The following is a 16,873-nucleotide window of genomic DNA, read 5'->3' as shown; positions in this document are numbered from 1 at the left end:
CTTCAAATTAGGAATGTTCTGAGATTTTTCTCAACTATTCATGGCACCTTTTCTGTTCCGTATCAAGAATAATACTATAAAAATATATATGTAAAATATCAGTTCCATTTGGTGTGGTAATAAATTGTTATTGAGTTAGTGATAAATATCACTGCATTCTTAGGCCAATCAAAAAGGCAAAAGTTTATTTAAAAACTTCCAATATTTTGTCTTCTATCTCTCTAATAAAATGTGTCATCCAAATCCATTTTTGTAATGGTTTTGTTGAGATGTAAGTCACATACCACATAATTCAACCATTTAATGAATATAATGTGATGATTTTAAGTATATCCCCAGAGTTATGAAATCATAACCACAAACAAGCTTATAATGCTTTCATCATCCCCAAAAGAAACTCTATACCCATTAGCACTCACCCCCCATTCTCCCTCCTGCTGCTGGCAGCCACTTTCTGTCTCGATACATTTGCCTATTCTGGTCATCTCCTATAAATGGAGTTATATGATATGTGGCCTTTTGTGTCCGCTGTCACTCAGCATATTTTCAAGGTTCATCCATGTTGTAGCATGCATCGGTACTGTGTTCCTTTTTACGCCAAATAATATTCCATTGCATGGATGCACCCCACGTTGTTTACCCATCCATCAGCAGATGGACACTTGAGTTGCTTTTAGCTATTATGAATAATGCTGCTGTGAACATTTGTGTATAAATTTTCATGTGAACATATATTTTCATTTCTTTTGACAATATACCTAGGAGTAAAACTGCTGGCTCATATGTTAACTCTATGCTTTATCTTTGAGGAAATGCCAGACTGTTGTCCAAAGTGGCTGCATCATTTCACCTGTCCACCAGCTGTATATAAAGGTTCCAACTTCTCCACATCTTTGTCAACACTTGTTACTATCTATCTCTTCTATTACAGCCATCGTGTCGGTTTAAAGTGGTATCCGATCGCTTTTTTAAGATGCAAAACCATAAAGATACATTGGGCAAGGAAGTAAAATCTCTTATGAAAAAGAGAAAGAATGAAGAGGTTAGGAAAAGGACCCCGCAGTCAGGCTGGAAAAGAAAGAGGAGATGTTTCTAAGTTTGCTAGTTAATTTCATGTCCTTATGCAACTAACTGCCCTTCTAAGTGTCAGGATTGTGGAGCCAGCCCTCAATATCACAGCTGGAGCTTATAATAATAATCATAGCAACAATAACTAATCTTGGTTTATGGTTTATTTAACAAAGTTCCCTCCCATATTCTAGTCCATTTGATCCAACATCACAAATCTTATGTGGAAGGATATTATTAATTCCCATTCTGCAGGTAAGAGTACTGAGGCCGAGTGGTTGACCTGACCAAGGGAATATGGTTAAAAATACATACATACATATGTACGTATGTGTGTTTCATTTAATATATAGCATTAAATAAATATATTTATATAAACATATATTATTTGTTATATAATTTTTATATATGGCATATGCATTATATATATAGCATATATGCTTATATATAACATATATAAACATATATATATATATACAGCATGAAATAAATAAAATGCACAGGGCTGGTCCTGGAAGCCAAATTTTTAATTTCAAATCCCAATCCTTGGTGCCCCAGTTCCTTATCACTTTCATTTGCCTTATCTCTGATGACCAATAAAGCAGTAGGAAAGCAAGTGAGGACAAAGGGAGTTGTATGTGAAGCAGTCAGAGGCAGGAGGCCTGCACATCTCAAAGCCCCCCCCCCATCAGACTGGGGGAAAGCAGTTAAGGATGTAAGGACGCATCGTGACAGGGACATCAAGGATGGTTGCATTCCCACCCCTTCATGAGAGGTTCCTCCAGTAATTAAGAAGCCACTGAAATCCCTAAGCTCCGAATATTTCATCTATACTGGAGTATATTTAATCACGTCCCTCGTCATTCAAACACTCATTGAGTAATAACTATGTGCTAGACACAGTGCTAACATGGTTGAGATTTTAAAAAGCAATGGTTACAATTTTCCAAAGTAAAATTAAATAGTGAACATTTTCTAAGCCCATCACGTGGAGCATCTCATTTAATTCTCACAACATTCTTGCAAGAGATGTGGAAACAGGCCCAGAGAGTGAAGTAAATTGACCCCGAAGTCACAGAACTATTAAATGGTGAGGCAGAATAAGAACCCAGGCAGCCTGATTCTATACCCTGTGTTCTTAACCACCACCCAATCCTTCCTGCCAGATCTCTCTTGGCTGGAAGTCACACGTGGTGACGCACAAAGACCAATAATACTGATTAATTCCAGCAACCATTGTTGAATGCTCATTAATACAGAAGCTCAAGGGCAAATTCCCACAACAACCCTATGAAGTACTTATCTTCATTTCCATTTTACAGATGAGGAAACAAAGGCTCAGAGAAGTGAATTAACTTGTCCAAGATCACAGAGCTATAATAGCTAATGCTGACACAGTGCTTACTATATACCAGCCATTGTTCTAAGCACTAATTTATCTAATCCTCCTAACGACACTATGAGATCGGTTCCATTATTGCCCAGCATTCTTAGTTAAGTAACTTGTTCAAGGTCCCAGGCTAGTAAGTAGCAAACCCAACATTCACGCTGAGGAAAAGTCAGTCTTGAAAACAACTTAATGGTGACTATCGGCTACAAAGTGGCTAAGCAGAAATCCAAACCCAGGTCTGACTCTTGAGTGAAAGAGAGCCTTCTCTCTTCTTACCAACAAGCTAAGCATGGCCCTCAAACCTACTTTACTACATAGGGGTGTTAGGGAAGAAGGGGGGTAACAAGTGCTCTGGAAATCCCCAAGGAAAGGCCATTTAAGCTACCGCCTGAAGGAGAAAATGCTTCCTGTACAAGGATAGGCACCATCCAATTTGTTGTTTTAAAAGAAATGAGGGGCACCTGAGTGGTGCAGTTGGTTAATTGTCTGACTCTTGGTTTTGGCTCAGGTCGTGATCTCGGGGTGGTGAGAGCAAACCCCTCCTCCAGAGAGGAGTCTGTTTAAGTTTCTCTCCCTCTCCCTCTCCCTCTTCCCTTCACCCCCTTTAAAATAAATAAATAAATCTTTTAAAAAAATTAAAAGTACCGGAGTGAGGGCTTCGAAAAAGATGATACAGTAACGAGGAGCAAATAAATTAAAAAGCAAATGCTTCCGATTGAATCAGAAGAGCTTTTAATTTTTATTCAATTAGAAAATACTCCTGATGAAGGAAAAATGAGCTTTTATTCCCTTTAATTTTAACTACACATTTAAAAATCACCGAGGGATTGAAGTGTGCAATTTGCCTTTTTAAAGTTAAACTCAACAGACTCTGACTTCCAATATTTACTTCCTCAATCTAACTACTGCAAGCCGGGTGGTTACTAAACATTCAGGGATCTTTGCAAAGATTCTCTCTCCTTCAGGTCCTGAAACACAGCATTTAAAAACCAAAATGAGCCTGGAGATTCAGGCCAAGCATTAGAAGGAACAGGCGCGCGCCTCATGCCAGCTGGGCCAGGGACCAGCACGCAAGTTGTGGCTCAAACACTTCAGACCCAGGGTTATTTTTTCCCCCCCTGGCAAACTGATTTATGACCACACGACGGGCAGCTGCAGAACCGGTCAGACCATAAAAGTACATTACTCAAACATGAATCCAAGAAGGACCAGGATGGGATGCGAATGGTAGGGGGCGGGCGCGGATCTGGGGTTCACTGCCTGTCCCAGGTGCGGTGAGACCCGTCAATTCCTATTTCTTGCAGCAGCCCAGGGCGGATGGACTCTTGCTCTCCAAAATGTGCGCGCTAGGGAAGTTGGCACAGCAGCACGGCATCCGGACAAGGTGCCTCCACGCCCCCTCGCGGACGCGACTGATGATTGACGAGGACGTGCCAATTTAGCGATACGTACTTTTTCAGAACCTGGGGTTTAGCCCCCACAACACCCCGTCAAGGGAGTCCCGGCGTGTCAGCCTCATTTTACAGATGAAAACGCTAAGGGTCAGAGGAGTGAAGCAGGACTTGCCAGTAAAAAGAAAAACCTCAAGTCAATCGTGGGGTTGGCCCTTTCATCTAGAAGTCAAGAAGCTGGGGCTGGAGGCGGCATAGGGCTGCACACCCACCCTCTCGCTCTCTGGACGCATTAGGGGTCGCCTGGCAGCCAGCAGGCCTGGCAGCGCACGGTGCCCGGAAGAGGGAGCGCGCGGCGGGTGGCGGCGCGTCTGCGGGGCGCAGGGCTGCAGCGGCGGGGCCGGGGCGCAGCGCGCACCACCGGCTTGCGCGCGTCCGCCTCGGAGCCCCGCGCCAGTGCGGAGTCGCAGGGTGGTCAGCAGCAGCCGCTAGGCAGAGGCGCCACGCCGACCGTCCACACGCCCGCAGCGGTCCCGGAGCCCCGCGCGAGTCTCAAAGCACGAGCCACGCGCGTGTGCGCGCGGGGCTGCTGCGGGCACAAGCTGGCAGTGCCACCGTGCGCCCACCGGCACTGCCCCACGCCTTACCGTAGCTGCTCCCCGGTGACCAGGACCTCAGCCATGCGCTCCAGCTCCCTTTGCTGCGCCCCACCACTCCCGCTGGTGCTGCTGTCGCTGCCACCGCTGCCACCGCTGCCGCCCTCCTCCATGGTCGGGCCGCGCCGCGCCGCTACCACTGTCTTCCCTAGCCGCCGTGGGTTTGGGTGTTAAATCAGCCTGCCCCCACGGAGGCCTCCCCCGCCATCTTTGTTAGGGGCAGTCCCGTTGCTCAGACGCGATTGGCTGGAGAGGGAATCCCTGTGGGTAGGCTGAGGCGCTAGGCAAGTCCGCTCCAGGAACTCCAGCTTGGGGCGGCGGCTGGAGCCCCGCGTGGTCGGGGGGCGGGGCCAGGGGAGGAAAATATAAACATCTGGGCGGGGCGCCGGCTCTGCGGTGTGCACGCTGGTGGAGGTTAGGTAGGTGACCTCTCTCGTCGTTACCCACAGAGCTCATGCTGTGGGACCTTGAGGACAGGCCAGGAGGTTACTAGAGAAGTGTGAAGGTATTTTTATTATACTGTCTATGCTCCAAATTGCCAGAGTAAAAATAACAGAATACCTAAATAGTGAACAATGAAGGATGTAGGGATGACACGTCACTGCGGGGGTTGATGAAATTAGGCTTTTTTCTCGTCCCAATCCCCTTCACCAAAGACAGCTTACTTACCTTATAGTGTAATCAATAAAGAACGCTGGTCTGGGAATCAGACCTTAGATCCAGCTCCCACCTATAATTTCTTACCAAAATGTGCTGAATCCTCAGTTTCTTCCTTTACAAAATAAAAATAACCGGGGCTACCACTTGTTGACATCTGCATTAAATGCTTCAGGTAGTTACCTTCTTTATTGCAACAAATCATAAAATGGGTATTGCCCTCCTTTTACATCAGGAAGCAGGCTCAGACAGATGGGTTAACTTGTCCAAGGCAAGCGCGTAATAAATGCAAGAAGAATCAAACCCAGGACATTCTGGCTTCAGAGTTGTGTTCTTAAAAGACTGCTTCTTAAAACGGGGATATAATGGTATTGTCGACTTAACCAGGACGATGGGAGGAACTTTCACTAATAGCAAATAAATGTTCTGTTATTGTCTCATCCAGGGTCGGAGTCTGGTCTACAGGAAAACAAAGTAATGCTAATAGCAGAGGTCATTATAGTAAAGGGATATCTGTGTTGACGTTTTATGCAACGTCATTTTATGACTTTTTTACAATTTTTGCGTATATACAAGTCTCTGCACCTTTACAAGTAAATGTGAAATTTTTTTTAGTGAATACTATATGGAAAGACAATCTTTCAATTGCAGATTTGTCGTAAGTGTACAGAATAAAAATGAAAATGAGAGGGCTATTGAAAAGCAAATTATCTTCTTTGTATGTTTTATGTCAATTCTGCTATTCAAAAGTCTTTATACCCACTATCCTTCAGGTTTATTGTATTTTATTCTGTTTTCTTGTCATTTATTTTAAAAGAGATCACTGTAGCCTTTTCCAACATTCTACAAGATCATTAAATAACTTAAAATTGAAAATAATTCATTGAGCATTTATTCTGTGCTTTCCATTGTGCTAAGCACTTTGTTTATATTATTTACCCTCACAAAAACCCTGAGAGTTGGGTATTGTTCTCAACTTACAAGTGGAAAAGCTTAAGCATGGAAAGATGAAGTGATTTGCCTAAATTTCACACCTGGAAGGTCAGTTAAGCAGCCCTGGGACCCTGGATCTGTAGACTCTCAAGGTTATGCTCAACCATACTCCAGAAAGAGAACAATTGTCCAACTCCCTTGTGAATTCAACCGTAGATACTAGGCAATTTCTTCACCAAAAGAAATTATCTAACTTTCTTAACTTTTAAAATAAACCTATGGCAAAAATGTAGAGCAAGGGAGACATAGTGCCAAGTGAATGTGATCCTAAGAGCTTCGTTCTGCATAAAGTATAAAAATAATTGAACAGAAGTAGAGGTCTTAGAATTAATGAGTTTAACAGCTGGCTGTCACTCATGTTTTAATCCTGTAACATAGAATATCAAGAGTTTACATGGGCTTCACACTCAAACATGGAGTTTCTATCCTGATTCTGTCATTTACTAACTTGGCAACTTTATGCTAGTGACTCATCTTCTCTGGGCCTCAATTTCCTGATAGGAATAATAATTCCTACCTTTTAGGGGATGTTGTGTGGCTTAATAACATTACATAGTTTTCATGTATATGATGTGTTCAAAAGCTGTTCTCTTTAATATCTTTACTGCTTTTAATAAGACTTAGAGGAGGAAGAGGAGGAAGGAAGAGAGGAAAGAGAAGAAATTCTTGTCAGATACTTTCCAGAAGTTTTTGTTGCAAGGCAAAACACCTTTTCTCAAGTTATCTCTAATTGGTTTTTTAATTGTTAGTAGGCCTTGGAAATGAAGGAAGGAGAAGTGCAAACCTGGCCCCCCCAAATCTGTCTTTTATTTAATTATTTTAAGCTTTTTGAAAGTGCAGAATGAAAAAAATTAAGTTATTACACATTTCTAACTATCCATTGTTCAACCCTGTTTTATCCAAAAGTTGTGGCTACATATTGTAAATCATCACTATTGATTGTGTTTTACTTTTTCTTCTTTTAAATCTAGTTGTGTTTTCATTTACATTTAGGCAACTTTATCCGAAAAGTAAAAATTACAAGAATTTATTTTTTGCAAAATACTTTCTTGTTTAATAGCTTATGATTAAAAATTATAATAAAAACTTTTATCATGAAAGTTTATGATTTAAAAAAGCACCTTGACATAAGGGGAAAAAAAAAATTCAAGTCAGGAAAACACCTTGTACTGCTCCAGTGAGAAAGAGTAGAATTTATTTCTCCTGCTCAATGAGGAAGGTTTTCCATGTGTGTCCATGGGAATGGGAAGTGGGAACTGGTTTGCTATCTTTGCTGTCATCATTTCAACCTTTCTTTTGACATACGAGACACACCATGCTCCACTGGGTTAGAAGACAGATCCTTTTTCCGAATTTAGTCTGACTTCGGAGGACATGTGAGCACTCACGCTGAGTCTGTGAGCTTGAGAGCAACCCTCCCAGAATAATCTGTGATCTATAGGTGTTGCTGGAAGAAGGCTGGCCACTGACATCGTGATTAAACCACGTGTGAAGATCTGAGAAGGGCTGAAAATTCCAACAGACCCCGGTTTGATTCCCGGTTCCATTGGGGCAGGTTCATTATCCTCTCTAATTTTTGCCCTCTTCTGTAAAGTCAAGATCATACTACTAATCCCATTGGGGTTTGGGGAGAACTAAATAAAATTTAATGAGCACACTTGTTACAGGTGGGAACTATTAAATTTAGCCGTTTCTTCCAGCTTGCCCTGCTCACCTGCTTCATGCTGGCTGTTTCGGTGCTTGGAGCCAGCGCTTCTCAAACTTTTAGTAGATGAGGACCAGGTGTGTTTGTGCATGCGGGTGCGTGCATGTGCACGTGTGTGTTTTCAATCCGTTGAAGTTTGACATTTTGGTAAAATACAATAGAAATAAAATTTTTAAATGTACAAAACACAGCTGAATTTGTTGTTGTTGTCAACAGACAGCAGATCGGCCAAGTGTTATACGCATTTCTCTCAATGTCTCAATGTCTCTCAATACAGGAAGAGGTCACCAGTTGGCAGACAGCATTTTTAGTACTGGTTAAGGGTAAGCAACAATGTGAGAAGATGAACTTGAATAAAATGTGTCAAAGAATATTGTCAACTCTGAAGCTTAATAACAGGTAGCTATGGGTGTTGCTGTTGCTTCTTCGTCTACACCATTATCGTTTCCACCTGCTCTTAAAGATGAATTCAAACCCTGCCTTCTCTGTGCTGTCCTCTTGCACTCCCTCAAGGGCTGTGGTTTTGTTTCCTGTGCGTCTCGTGATATCAGAAGGTTTACGTTGCTTTTAACCATTAATGGAAGTCTCTATTCCTCAGCTGCCACGATTTTGAGTCTCTTTCTGTGAATAGAAGCAAATGGATGGGTTGGTATTAGCCTGTCTAGATATTTCTGTTGATAGATCCTTTAAGAAGGGAAAAATAGATACAAAGAGGGAAAAATAAAATGTTCATGTGTCATCATTCACATCCATTTTAAATATTTTTGTCGTGTTTGACACGTGTTCATCTTTTTTTGTAATGACAGAAATCAAACATTACAGATAAATGTGAGGTCCAGTCCTGCTCACCTCCCAAGAACAATGCAGTTAAGGGCGTCAAAAACACTCAATACTTTGGTATATACTGCCACCTAGTGGTTGATTTTGAAATAACCCTAAATGATAGTGGGTCTCCTACAGGAGTACCACCCCCAAGAAGGCGTTTTTTGGAAAATTTAGGTGGGGGTTGTGGTTTGTCACCCTATTAGGAGTGCTGCTGGCTTTTAGTGAGCAGGCCTAGGGATGCTAGCTATTCTCATTTTCCTGGGACAGCGACCTCATAAAGAATTGTCCTAAATCCTGAATGTCTTTCCTAGGTCCTGTGGGATATTCTTGCAGATGAAAAACCTGTTTGCTGTTATCTGAGCTTAGAACCCAATTTGGTTTTACATAGAAACACAAGATATTTTTTGCACAATTTTAATAGAATTCTGACTTGTCCAGGAATTCAAGTATTATGTACATTGAGAAAAAAATTGTACTTTGCTCAGAACTTTACCAAGAAAGTTTCATCATTAGATAGAATTGTTTCATTTGTCATTTGTGTAGTAAACACTCTATGAGTACAGCACACCTTTTGTAGTCTGCACTCGTTAGTGATTGCATGTGTGGTGGTTCTATGTGTGTTTGTATAGAAATATATTATTTAGCCAAATTTTAGAATGCCAAATATAAAAAAGAAAAGATAGCAAAATTAGATAAACTGTTATCTTCTGTTATTCTAAAATTATTCATCTCGGGGCACCTGAGTGGCTCAGTCTGTTAAACATCTGCCTTTGGCTCAGGTCATGTTCCCGGGGTCCTGGGATGGAGCCCCCAGTTGGGCTCCCTGCTCAGCAGAGGGCCTGCTTCTCCCTCTCACCCCTGCTTGTGCTCTCTCGCTCACTCTCTCTCTCAAAGTCTTTTTTTTTTTTTTAAGATTTTATTTATTTATTTGACAGAGATAGAGACAGCCAGCAAGAGAGGGAACACAAGCAGGGGGAGTGGGAGAGGAAGAAGCAGGCTCCCAGCAGAGGAGTCTGATGTGGGGCTCGATCCCATAACACCGGGATCATGCCCTGAGCCGAAGGCAGACGCTTAACCGCTGTGCCACCTAGGCGCCCCTCAAAGTCTTTTAAAACATTTTTTAATTTAAAAGTTATTCATTATAAATAGTTGTAAACATCTGACCATCTCACTAGACCTTGTATAGTCGCTTAAATATTAAAATACATTTTATTTTGTTACAGATGATTTTCTTTTTCTTCCTTACACTCCAATGTAAGGGCATTTTTTTATATGCGCACTGAAAGCTTATATTGAGAACATTGGTGGATTTTGAACAGAGGAATGCCATGATCTGACTCACATTATTACAAAAATGGCTTTAGATAACATAGGATACTCAGTCCTGCGCTTGATGCAGTAAATACGTTAATGGGTATTCCCTTCTCTTCTATGGCAGTGAGTGAACACGGCAAAACAGGCCACTCTGTGAAACATGACACAATACCACCATCTAGTGGAAAAAATCCTAATTGTTTTATAAGCAAAGCTTCAAAAAAGTTTGCTTAACAAAGAAGGTGCAGTTAAAATTTAAACTACTGTAGAATTAAATACATCTTGGTGTAAATCAGAAATTCCTTATCTGAAGTGATTTTTAAGCAAAAACAAAGTAATATAGTTTCCAAGACACTACTTGATTCCATTTATCCTATCACATGAAATTATTTCCCTGAGGAAGTATTTCTTCCTTTCTTTCCTTTTGTAAGCTCCATGCCCAGCATGGGGCTTGAACTCAGAAACCTGAGATTAAGAGTCTCATGGCTCTACTGACTGAGCCAGCCAGGCACCCCAAGGAGGTATTTCTTTCAAGGCTTACACTTCAAATGTTGGTGAGGCTTTATTTTTTAGCTGAGTTTTTAAAGTCACTGATGGAGTTCAGGCAGGGTACCCCAAAATATGCCATTTCGGCACACTGATTATTTCAAATTAAAGTTATCCTAAGAAACAGCTGGTTCAAGAAGGCCTCTCTGACCCTCCTTTGTCTCCTTGAAAGCAGGAAATAGATCTCCCTTGTGAAAGGTATCCTCCCTGCACCAGGGAGTAGAGAGATCCCCTTATCACCAGAGAGAGAATTTAGGGCCGAGAATGTTGTATAAATAAACCCTATCAATTCTTCACTAATTCACTACCCCAAGCCCAACGTGATCATGTCAATTGTCTTGTCTAAAAGGTATAAAAAGCTGCCTGCTCTAGTCACTTCTTTGAGTCTCATATTTCCATGAGCTCCCATACGTATGAATTAAGTTTGTTTTTCTCCTGTTAATCTGTCTTATGCCAATTTAATTATTAGACAAGCCAAAGAACCTAGAAGGGAAGAAAGGAAAACTTTTCCTTCCCTACATCACACTCTCCCTGGGTCATCTCATTTATGGGCACTCTTGTAATCACCATATATGTGTATTTAAAAGCTTTATCTTTTAGCTCCTAGCCAGACCTTTATTCAAACTCCAAGTTCTAAATCCAGCTTCAAAGCATGTCCTTCCTTGTATATTCTCATAGCACCTCCATCACCACGAATCAAAAGCAGGACTCATTAGATCTCATCTCAAATCTGTTCCTACCCTTCCTACAATATGTTGTAAGTGAGAGGAAATGCAGTTGCTCACCCAGGAACCTAGAATTCATCTTTGATCCTTTCCCCTCTTCTTATTCCTCATGTCTAATCAAGTAGCTACTATTATCCATTGTACCTCAAAAATTACTTCTTAAACCCAGCCACCTTCATCACTCACCTGGGCTCTTATTTTTAGAGACAAAAAAAAAAAAAAAAGCAGAAAGACATGAAGTAATCACACAAATAAATGGAAAATTACAACTTACTTAAAATCTAGAAATGGGAGGTAACTGCTGTCATGACCGTATATATTAGAGAGGCTTTGCCTGATCAGGGAGGTCAGAGAAAGATTTTTGAGACATGGTTATCGACCTAGAGCCCAGTGGTTCAAGATCATACCCCCTAGCCTCATGTGACTATCTAAATTTAAAATCACTAAAATGAAATTTAAAATTTGATTCCTCACTTGCATTATCCATATTTCAAGCACTCAAAAGCCACGTGTGGCTGGTAGCTAACAATTTGGACCATGCAAATATAGAACATTGTCAGCATCTCAGGAAGTTCTATGGGACAGTGTTCAGTACGAGGATGACTAGGTGTTGGGGAGGCAAAGAAGGAAGAGAAGAAAGAATACGCCAGCCAAACAGATCCCCACATAGCAGGAAGCATCAAGGAGAGAGTGAAGACCTCACGGAGAGCCAGTGCGCCCAGTGCTACAAGGAGGCACTGAAGAAGAGGAAAAACAGTAGCAGAGGAGGGAGGATAGGATTCATCTCCTGAGGTGCTGGAGAAAAAAAAAAAAAACAATAAACAAAATCAATTCAAACAAAATCAATCCGATGAAAGACGGCAAAAGAAAATAAGAAAGAACAAAAAGACTCAGTAAGTAGAGAGAAAGAAGAAAAAAAAAAAACGATGGTAGAGATGAATATATTAGATCTAAATTTGGCTCCTGGGTACCAGAGGCTGCTTTAATCTGCTCAAGGAAATATGCTACATTCAGTCCAGCAAATGCAGGGACCAGACAAGTGAATTCAATGGGCAAATGAGGGGAACCATCCTTGCACCCTTAAGTCTTTGAAGGTCTCATTGATTTCTGCCATTACCCCAGGTGTATGATACAGTTTTTTAATTTCTGTGATACTAATTTTAGTTTCTGTGACAGTTTCAGGGCTTTGTTTTGCTTCTACTTCAGTAATTCTGACACCATGAGCGAAGGAGCTCATTTGAGAGGCTGAAGCCAAGTAGATCATTAAAAATGAGAATGACATTTGGGAAACAGGGAAATGATCTTTGACCTCTGGTGGACCATTATCTATGAATTATCTCTCACCTCTCTGAAAATATGAATTCTATGTGTCATAAAGTCTTGGGATTTTGGCTCCATTACCTGTTTCCTTTGGTCTTAACTCTTTTTTATCTGGTGACTTTTTAGATCTCTTTCTTATGTCGTTGGTCATACATGAATGATTTTTTTTTTTTACTTTATTTGTATAAATGGTGATTCTTGGTGGTCTCTCTTCAGCTTTGTGCTTTTGAGAATCTGTGTTCCCAAATCGGTCACCATCTGTTTGGCATGACCTACTTCCAAAGATCTGGGGGAAGGAGAAAGACCATTTTTGAGCTTGAGTAGGGAGTTCCGCTGCTGGTCTGTCTTCTGGGAGTCGTTGCTCCCCACTCCTAGAATTCATTAGCCACCAGGCATTTCCCTGCCTTTCCATGACCATTTCGCACACTGCTTCAGCCCGTGGACGGAGCTGCGGTTAGGTCAGTATGGATGGACACAAGGAAGCTACCAGCTTGGATAATCAATCACCCCAATACATACCCTAGAGTCACCTCTCACTTCTTGTATCCAGGCTTGATGCTCCCCTAAGCCTTTATACACTTGACTCAGACTCATTGATGCTTAACATTTTGCCCCACTTCTACCATTTTCTTTGTCAATGTATCTAATGTATATTCTTTTTTGAAGTCCTTGAGAATAAGATGCAGACATCATGCTCATTTGCTCCTAAATATTTCCATGTGTATTTCCTAAAAAAAAGGACATTCCATTATATAACCACAGCCCAATTATCAAAAGCAGGAAATTTAGCATTGAGTAAAAAAAACTCTTACCTAACCCATAGTCCATATTCAGGTTTCACTACTTATCTCAACAATGTATTTTATAGCAGTAATTTTTCCTAGTCCAGAATCTAACCTAGGATTTCGTATTGTATTTAATTATCATGTCTCTTTACTTTCCTATAATCTCAGAGTTCCTCAGTTTTTCTCATCCTTCATGACCCTGCAATTTTTGAAAGGTATAGGCCAGGTTTTTGTTTTGTTTTGTTTTGCTTTTATAGAATGTCCCTCAACTTGAGTTGCCTGAGATTTTCCTTATATTTAGGTTCAGGTTATGCATTTTTGGCAGGATTCACTCAGTATATCATATCCGAACCACGTGATGTTCATCTCAGTATTGGTGACGTTTGCCTTGATCACTTCATTGAGGTAATATGTTCTGTTGGTTTGCACACTGGCCCCCATCCACGGAGGGCAAGGCAAGACCAAAGAAAGAGGCAAGCCACTCCAGGTTGGTAGGTGGCAGTTTTTAATAAGGAAGGAAACTTTCTTACGAGGTCCGTCTTAGGCAGCAGCAAGACAAAGAAATGTCTGCACCCGTACACCAGAATCTTAAAAGTTTATTATACAGAGGCCTTAACTAGGTTCAGTTACATATACCATCCAGATGGTTTCAACACCTCACTGTCTCAAGGCTATGTCCTTGGAACAGCTCCCGCTATGGGAATGGTGGGCCGAACTTACATTCCAAGGACAAGGGAGGGGTGAGGAGGCTCCAGTCCAGCTGGAGGGTCAAATGATGGCCATGTCTTCTCAGTGACCTCCTCCAACATGCTCCAAGTTTACCATGGTGAAGTGACTATTTTTTCTTTTGTAATTATCAAGTTTTTTTAGGTAGATACTTTGCAATTATGTAATTATCCTGTTTCTCATCAAATTGAGACCTGTTAGTTTTAGTAAATAGTCTTTCAAAAGTCTAAATCTGATCAAGTTACTCCCCTGCTTCAAATAATCCAATGATGTCCCCGTGTACTTTCATGTCTTTTAGGGAACTAACACCTTCCCCATTGCCCAGGTCCTACTTCTGAGAGTCTTTCTCAACTCCTCTCCCTTTCTCACTGACCTCAGTGTCCACAAGGTCCACCCATTATACTTTTTGAATATTTGTTATTTCTCCTTCTGTTTGTCCTGATGCCACAGAATCAGTTCAAGTTCTTACCAAATAGTTCTGCCCTTATCTTAGATAAATTTAAATTTTCTGTCTGCTCTTGCCAGTTTAAGCCTCGATTCCTAAACTATTCTCTGAACTGCTACCTGAAAGATCTTTCTAAAGCCAAACATCTATTCTTGATATTTACATGTATATATAAGAAAGTCCAGCTAATAAGTTTCAAAAATATAGAACAAAAAATGTGGGGGCACAGGCGGGGGGATGTTATCAAGAAAATCATGTAAGAACATTTACCAGAAATGAAGAATATGAATTTCCAGACTGAAAGGGCCTAGCACAGGCTTGGATAGAACTCTGTAGAAGCCAAGAGCTCCAGCTCACTGTTGCTATGCAGGAATAGGAGTCCCATGTTGCCACGTGTCCCGATTTTTTAAAAGAAGAAAAATCACAGCGTTAGTGGGAACTCTACTGATTTTTAAATTATGCCTGAAATTTAAAAAAATACACGTACAACACCCACAAACATGAAACTAGGAGAGGACAGGGGCATCCGTGGATTAGACTGTAGCGTACATGAAAAGCACTTGGGGTTATAGTCTGGGAAAGCAAGACGGACCCAGTGTGAAGAGTCTTGGAAGCCAGCAGAAGGAGTATGAGCTTTTTTTTGAGGGTGAGGGAGATGTTGATGATCTGTGAGCAGGGGGTAATGCTATTAGAGGACTTAATGTTTAGAAAATTTATTGACTGTGGTATGGAGATAGCTGGGCAGTGGGAAGGGGGATGGAAGTTAGGAAAACCTAGGCCTTAGGAGGCCACAGTAATCAGAAATGAGAGCCCAAACCAAGGTCATGGTTATGAAACATTTTAAGTTTTTGGAAAGCCTGGAAGCCACTGTGCTCTTCATTAAATTAAAAAAAAAAAATGATGAGGGGCGCCTGAAGAAACAAATTTTTTTTCTTTTTTTTTTTTTAGATTTTATTTATTTGTCAGAGAGAGAGAGAGTGCATGAGCAGGGGGAGAGGCAGAGGGAGAGGGAGAGGGAGAGGGAGAGGGAGAGGGAGAGGGAGAGGGAGAAGCAGGCTTCCCGCTGAGCAGGGAGCCCCATGGGCAACTGGATCCCAGGACCCTGAGATCATGACCTGAGCCAAAGGCAGACACTTAAACGACTGAGCCACCCAGGCGTCCCTAAATAAAATCTTTAAAAAGGTAAATAAATAGGGGCGCCTGGGTGGCTCAGTCGTTAAGCGTCTGCCTTTGGCTCAGGGCGTGATCCCCGCGTTATGGGATCGAGCCCCACATCAGGCTCCTCCGCTATGAGCCTGCTTCTTCCTCTCCCACTCCCCCTGCTTGTGTTCCCTCTCTCGCTGGCTGTCTCTATCTCTGTCGAATAAATAAATCTTAAAAAAAAAAAAGAATGAATTAATAAAGCCTATCATTCTATTTTAAGAGAGGAGCCAAGGTCCTGCTCCCTGTCAGAATAACAAAATCGGATAGCATTTATTGGTTATAAGTGATATGAATAAAATTACTTAAAAACAAATAATTTATTAATAACTAATCAATAACAATAACAAATAGCTGCCATTTAAAAACATATCCTTTGCTTTCCAGGCATTTTAGAACGTAGGTGTTATTATCTTTGTTTTACAGATAAGGAAGTTGGAATGAGAGAAATGAGGTAAAATACTCTAGGTCACAAATTGGTGAAAGCAGAATTCAGATTCCAAGCCAGGCGCCTCTAATGTAAATGCCAGCATTCTTCCTACATTACGCTGCTCCCAGTTGATAGTGCACCTGTAATGGTTGATTCTCTTCCAATTCATAAATTTCTCACCAGACAACCGCCTACATAGTCAACATTTTTCTCCATCATAGCCCTTGCATTCAGGTGTATTAAAAGAGGTTAATGAAGAAGGTCATAAGAACCAACCTCTCTATCACCAACTAAAGCACCACCCGTGTCCCTGGGATGCTCTACTCTGTAGTTGCATATAATTTCACCCAGAAGTTGAAAGAAAATGCCTGCTCATTTCCTTTGAATTCAACCCCTCACCCACCCACCCACCCACCCACCTCCTTTTACTTAACCAAGGTCTGATTTCCATCACTAGTGGAACATTCCTCCCAGGCTGCATCAGCTCTCAGGGGCAGCAAGGGTCCCAAACTGAGGCTGCAGGATCCCTGGGAAAGTTCACATTATGCTCTTCCAAGGTATTAATGCATGTGCGTATACGGATGAGCTTTTCTCTTAAAACGTTGTATTCATTCAGGGCACTGTACAGTTTGGACTGGAAGACACCACAGAGAAAGCTGAGTGACAGTTTACACACCCTGCAGTGGCGACTGTGTGT

The 16,873-nt window shown here is 41.5% G+C and overlaps 1 protein-coding gene across 3 annotated transcripts in view; it reads right to left on the bottom strand.

Annotated features, from left to right (window-relative positions):
* The window catches only part of DEPTOR (DEP domain containing MTOR interacting protein), a 136,262-nt gene extending 131,508 nt beyond the window's left edge, over nucleotides 1–4,754 (bottom strand). For 2 of the 3 annotated variants that reach the window (XM_040625796.1, XM_040625797.1), the window contains exon 1: nucleotides 4,497–4,754. In XM_040625796.1, the coding sequence (XP_040481730.1) occupies nucleotides 4,497–4,618 (122 nt within the window). In that variant the 5' untranslated portion in view covers nucleotides 4,619–4,754. The remainder of the gene's footprint in view (nucleotides 1–4,496) is intronic. The other variant, XM_040625795.1, reaches the window with a different exon arrangement.
* Between the last annotated feature and the right edge of the window lie 12,119 nt (nucleotides 4,755–16,873).

Source organism: Ursus maritimus, unplaced genomic scaffold (genome assembly GCF_017311325.1).
Source record: "Ursus maritimus isolate PB19 unplaced genomic scaffold, ASM1731132v1 scaffold_9, whole genome shotgun sequence".
Classification (NCBI taxonomy): Eukaryota; Metazoa; Chordata; class Mammalia; order Carnivora; family Ursidae; genus Ursus; species Ursus maritimus.
Note: the sequence above shows the minus strand (reverse complement) of the source record. Positions and strands in the feature narration are given on the sequence as shown.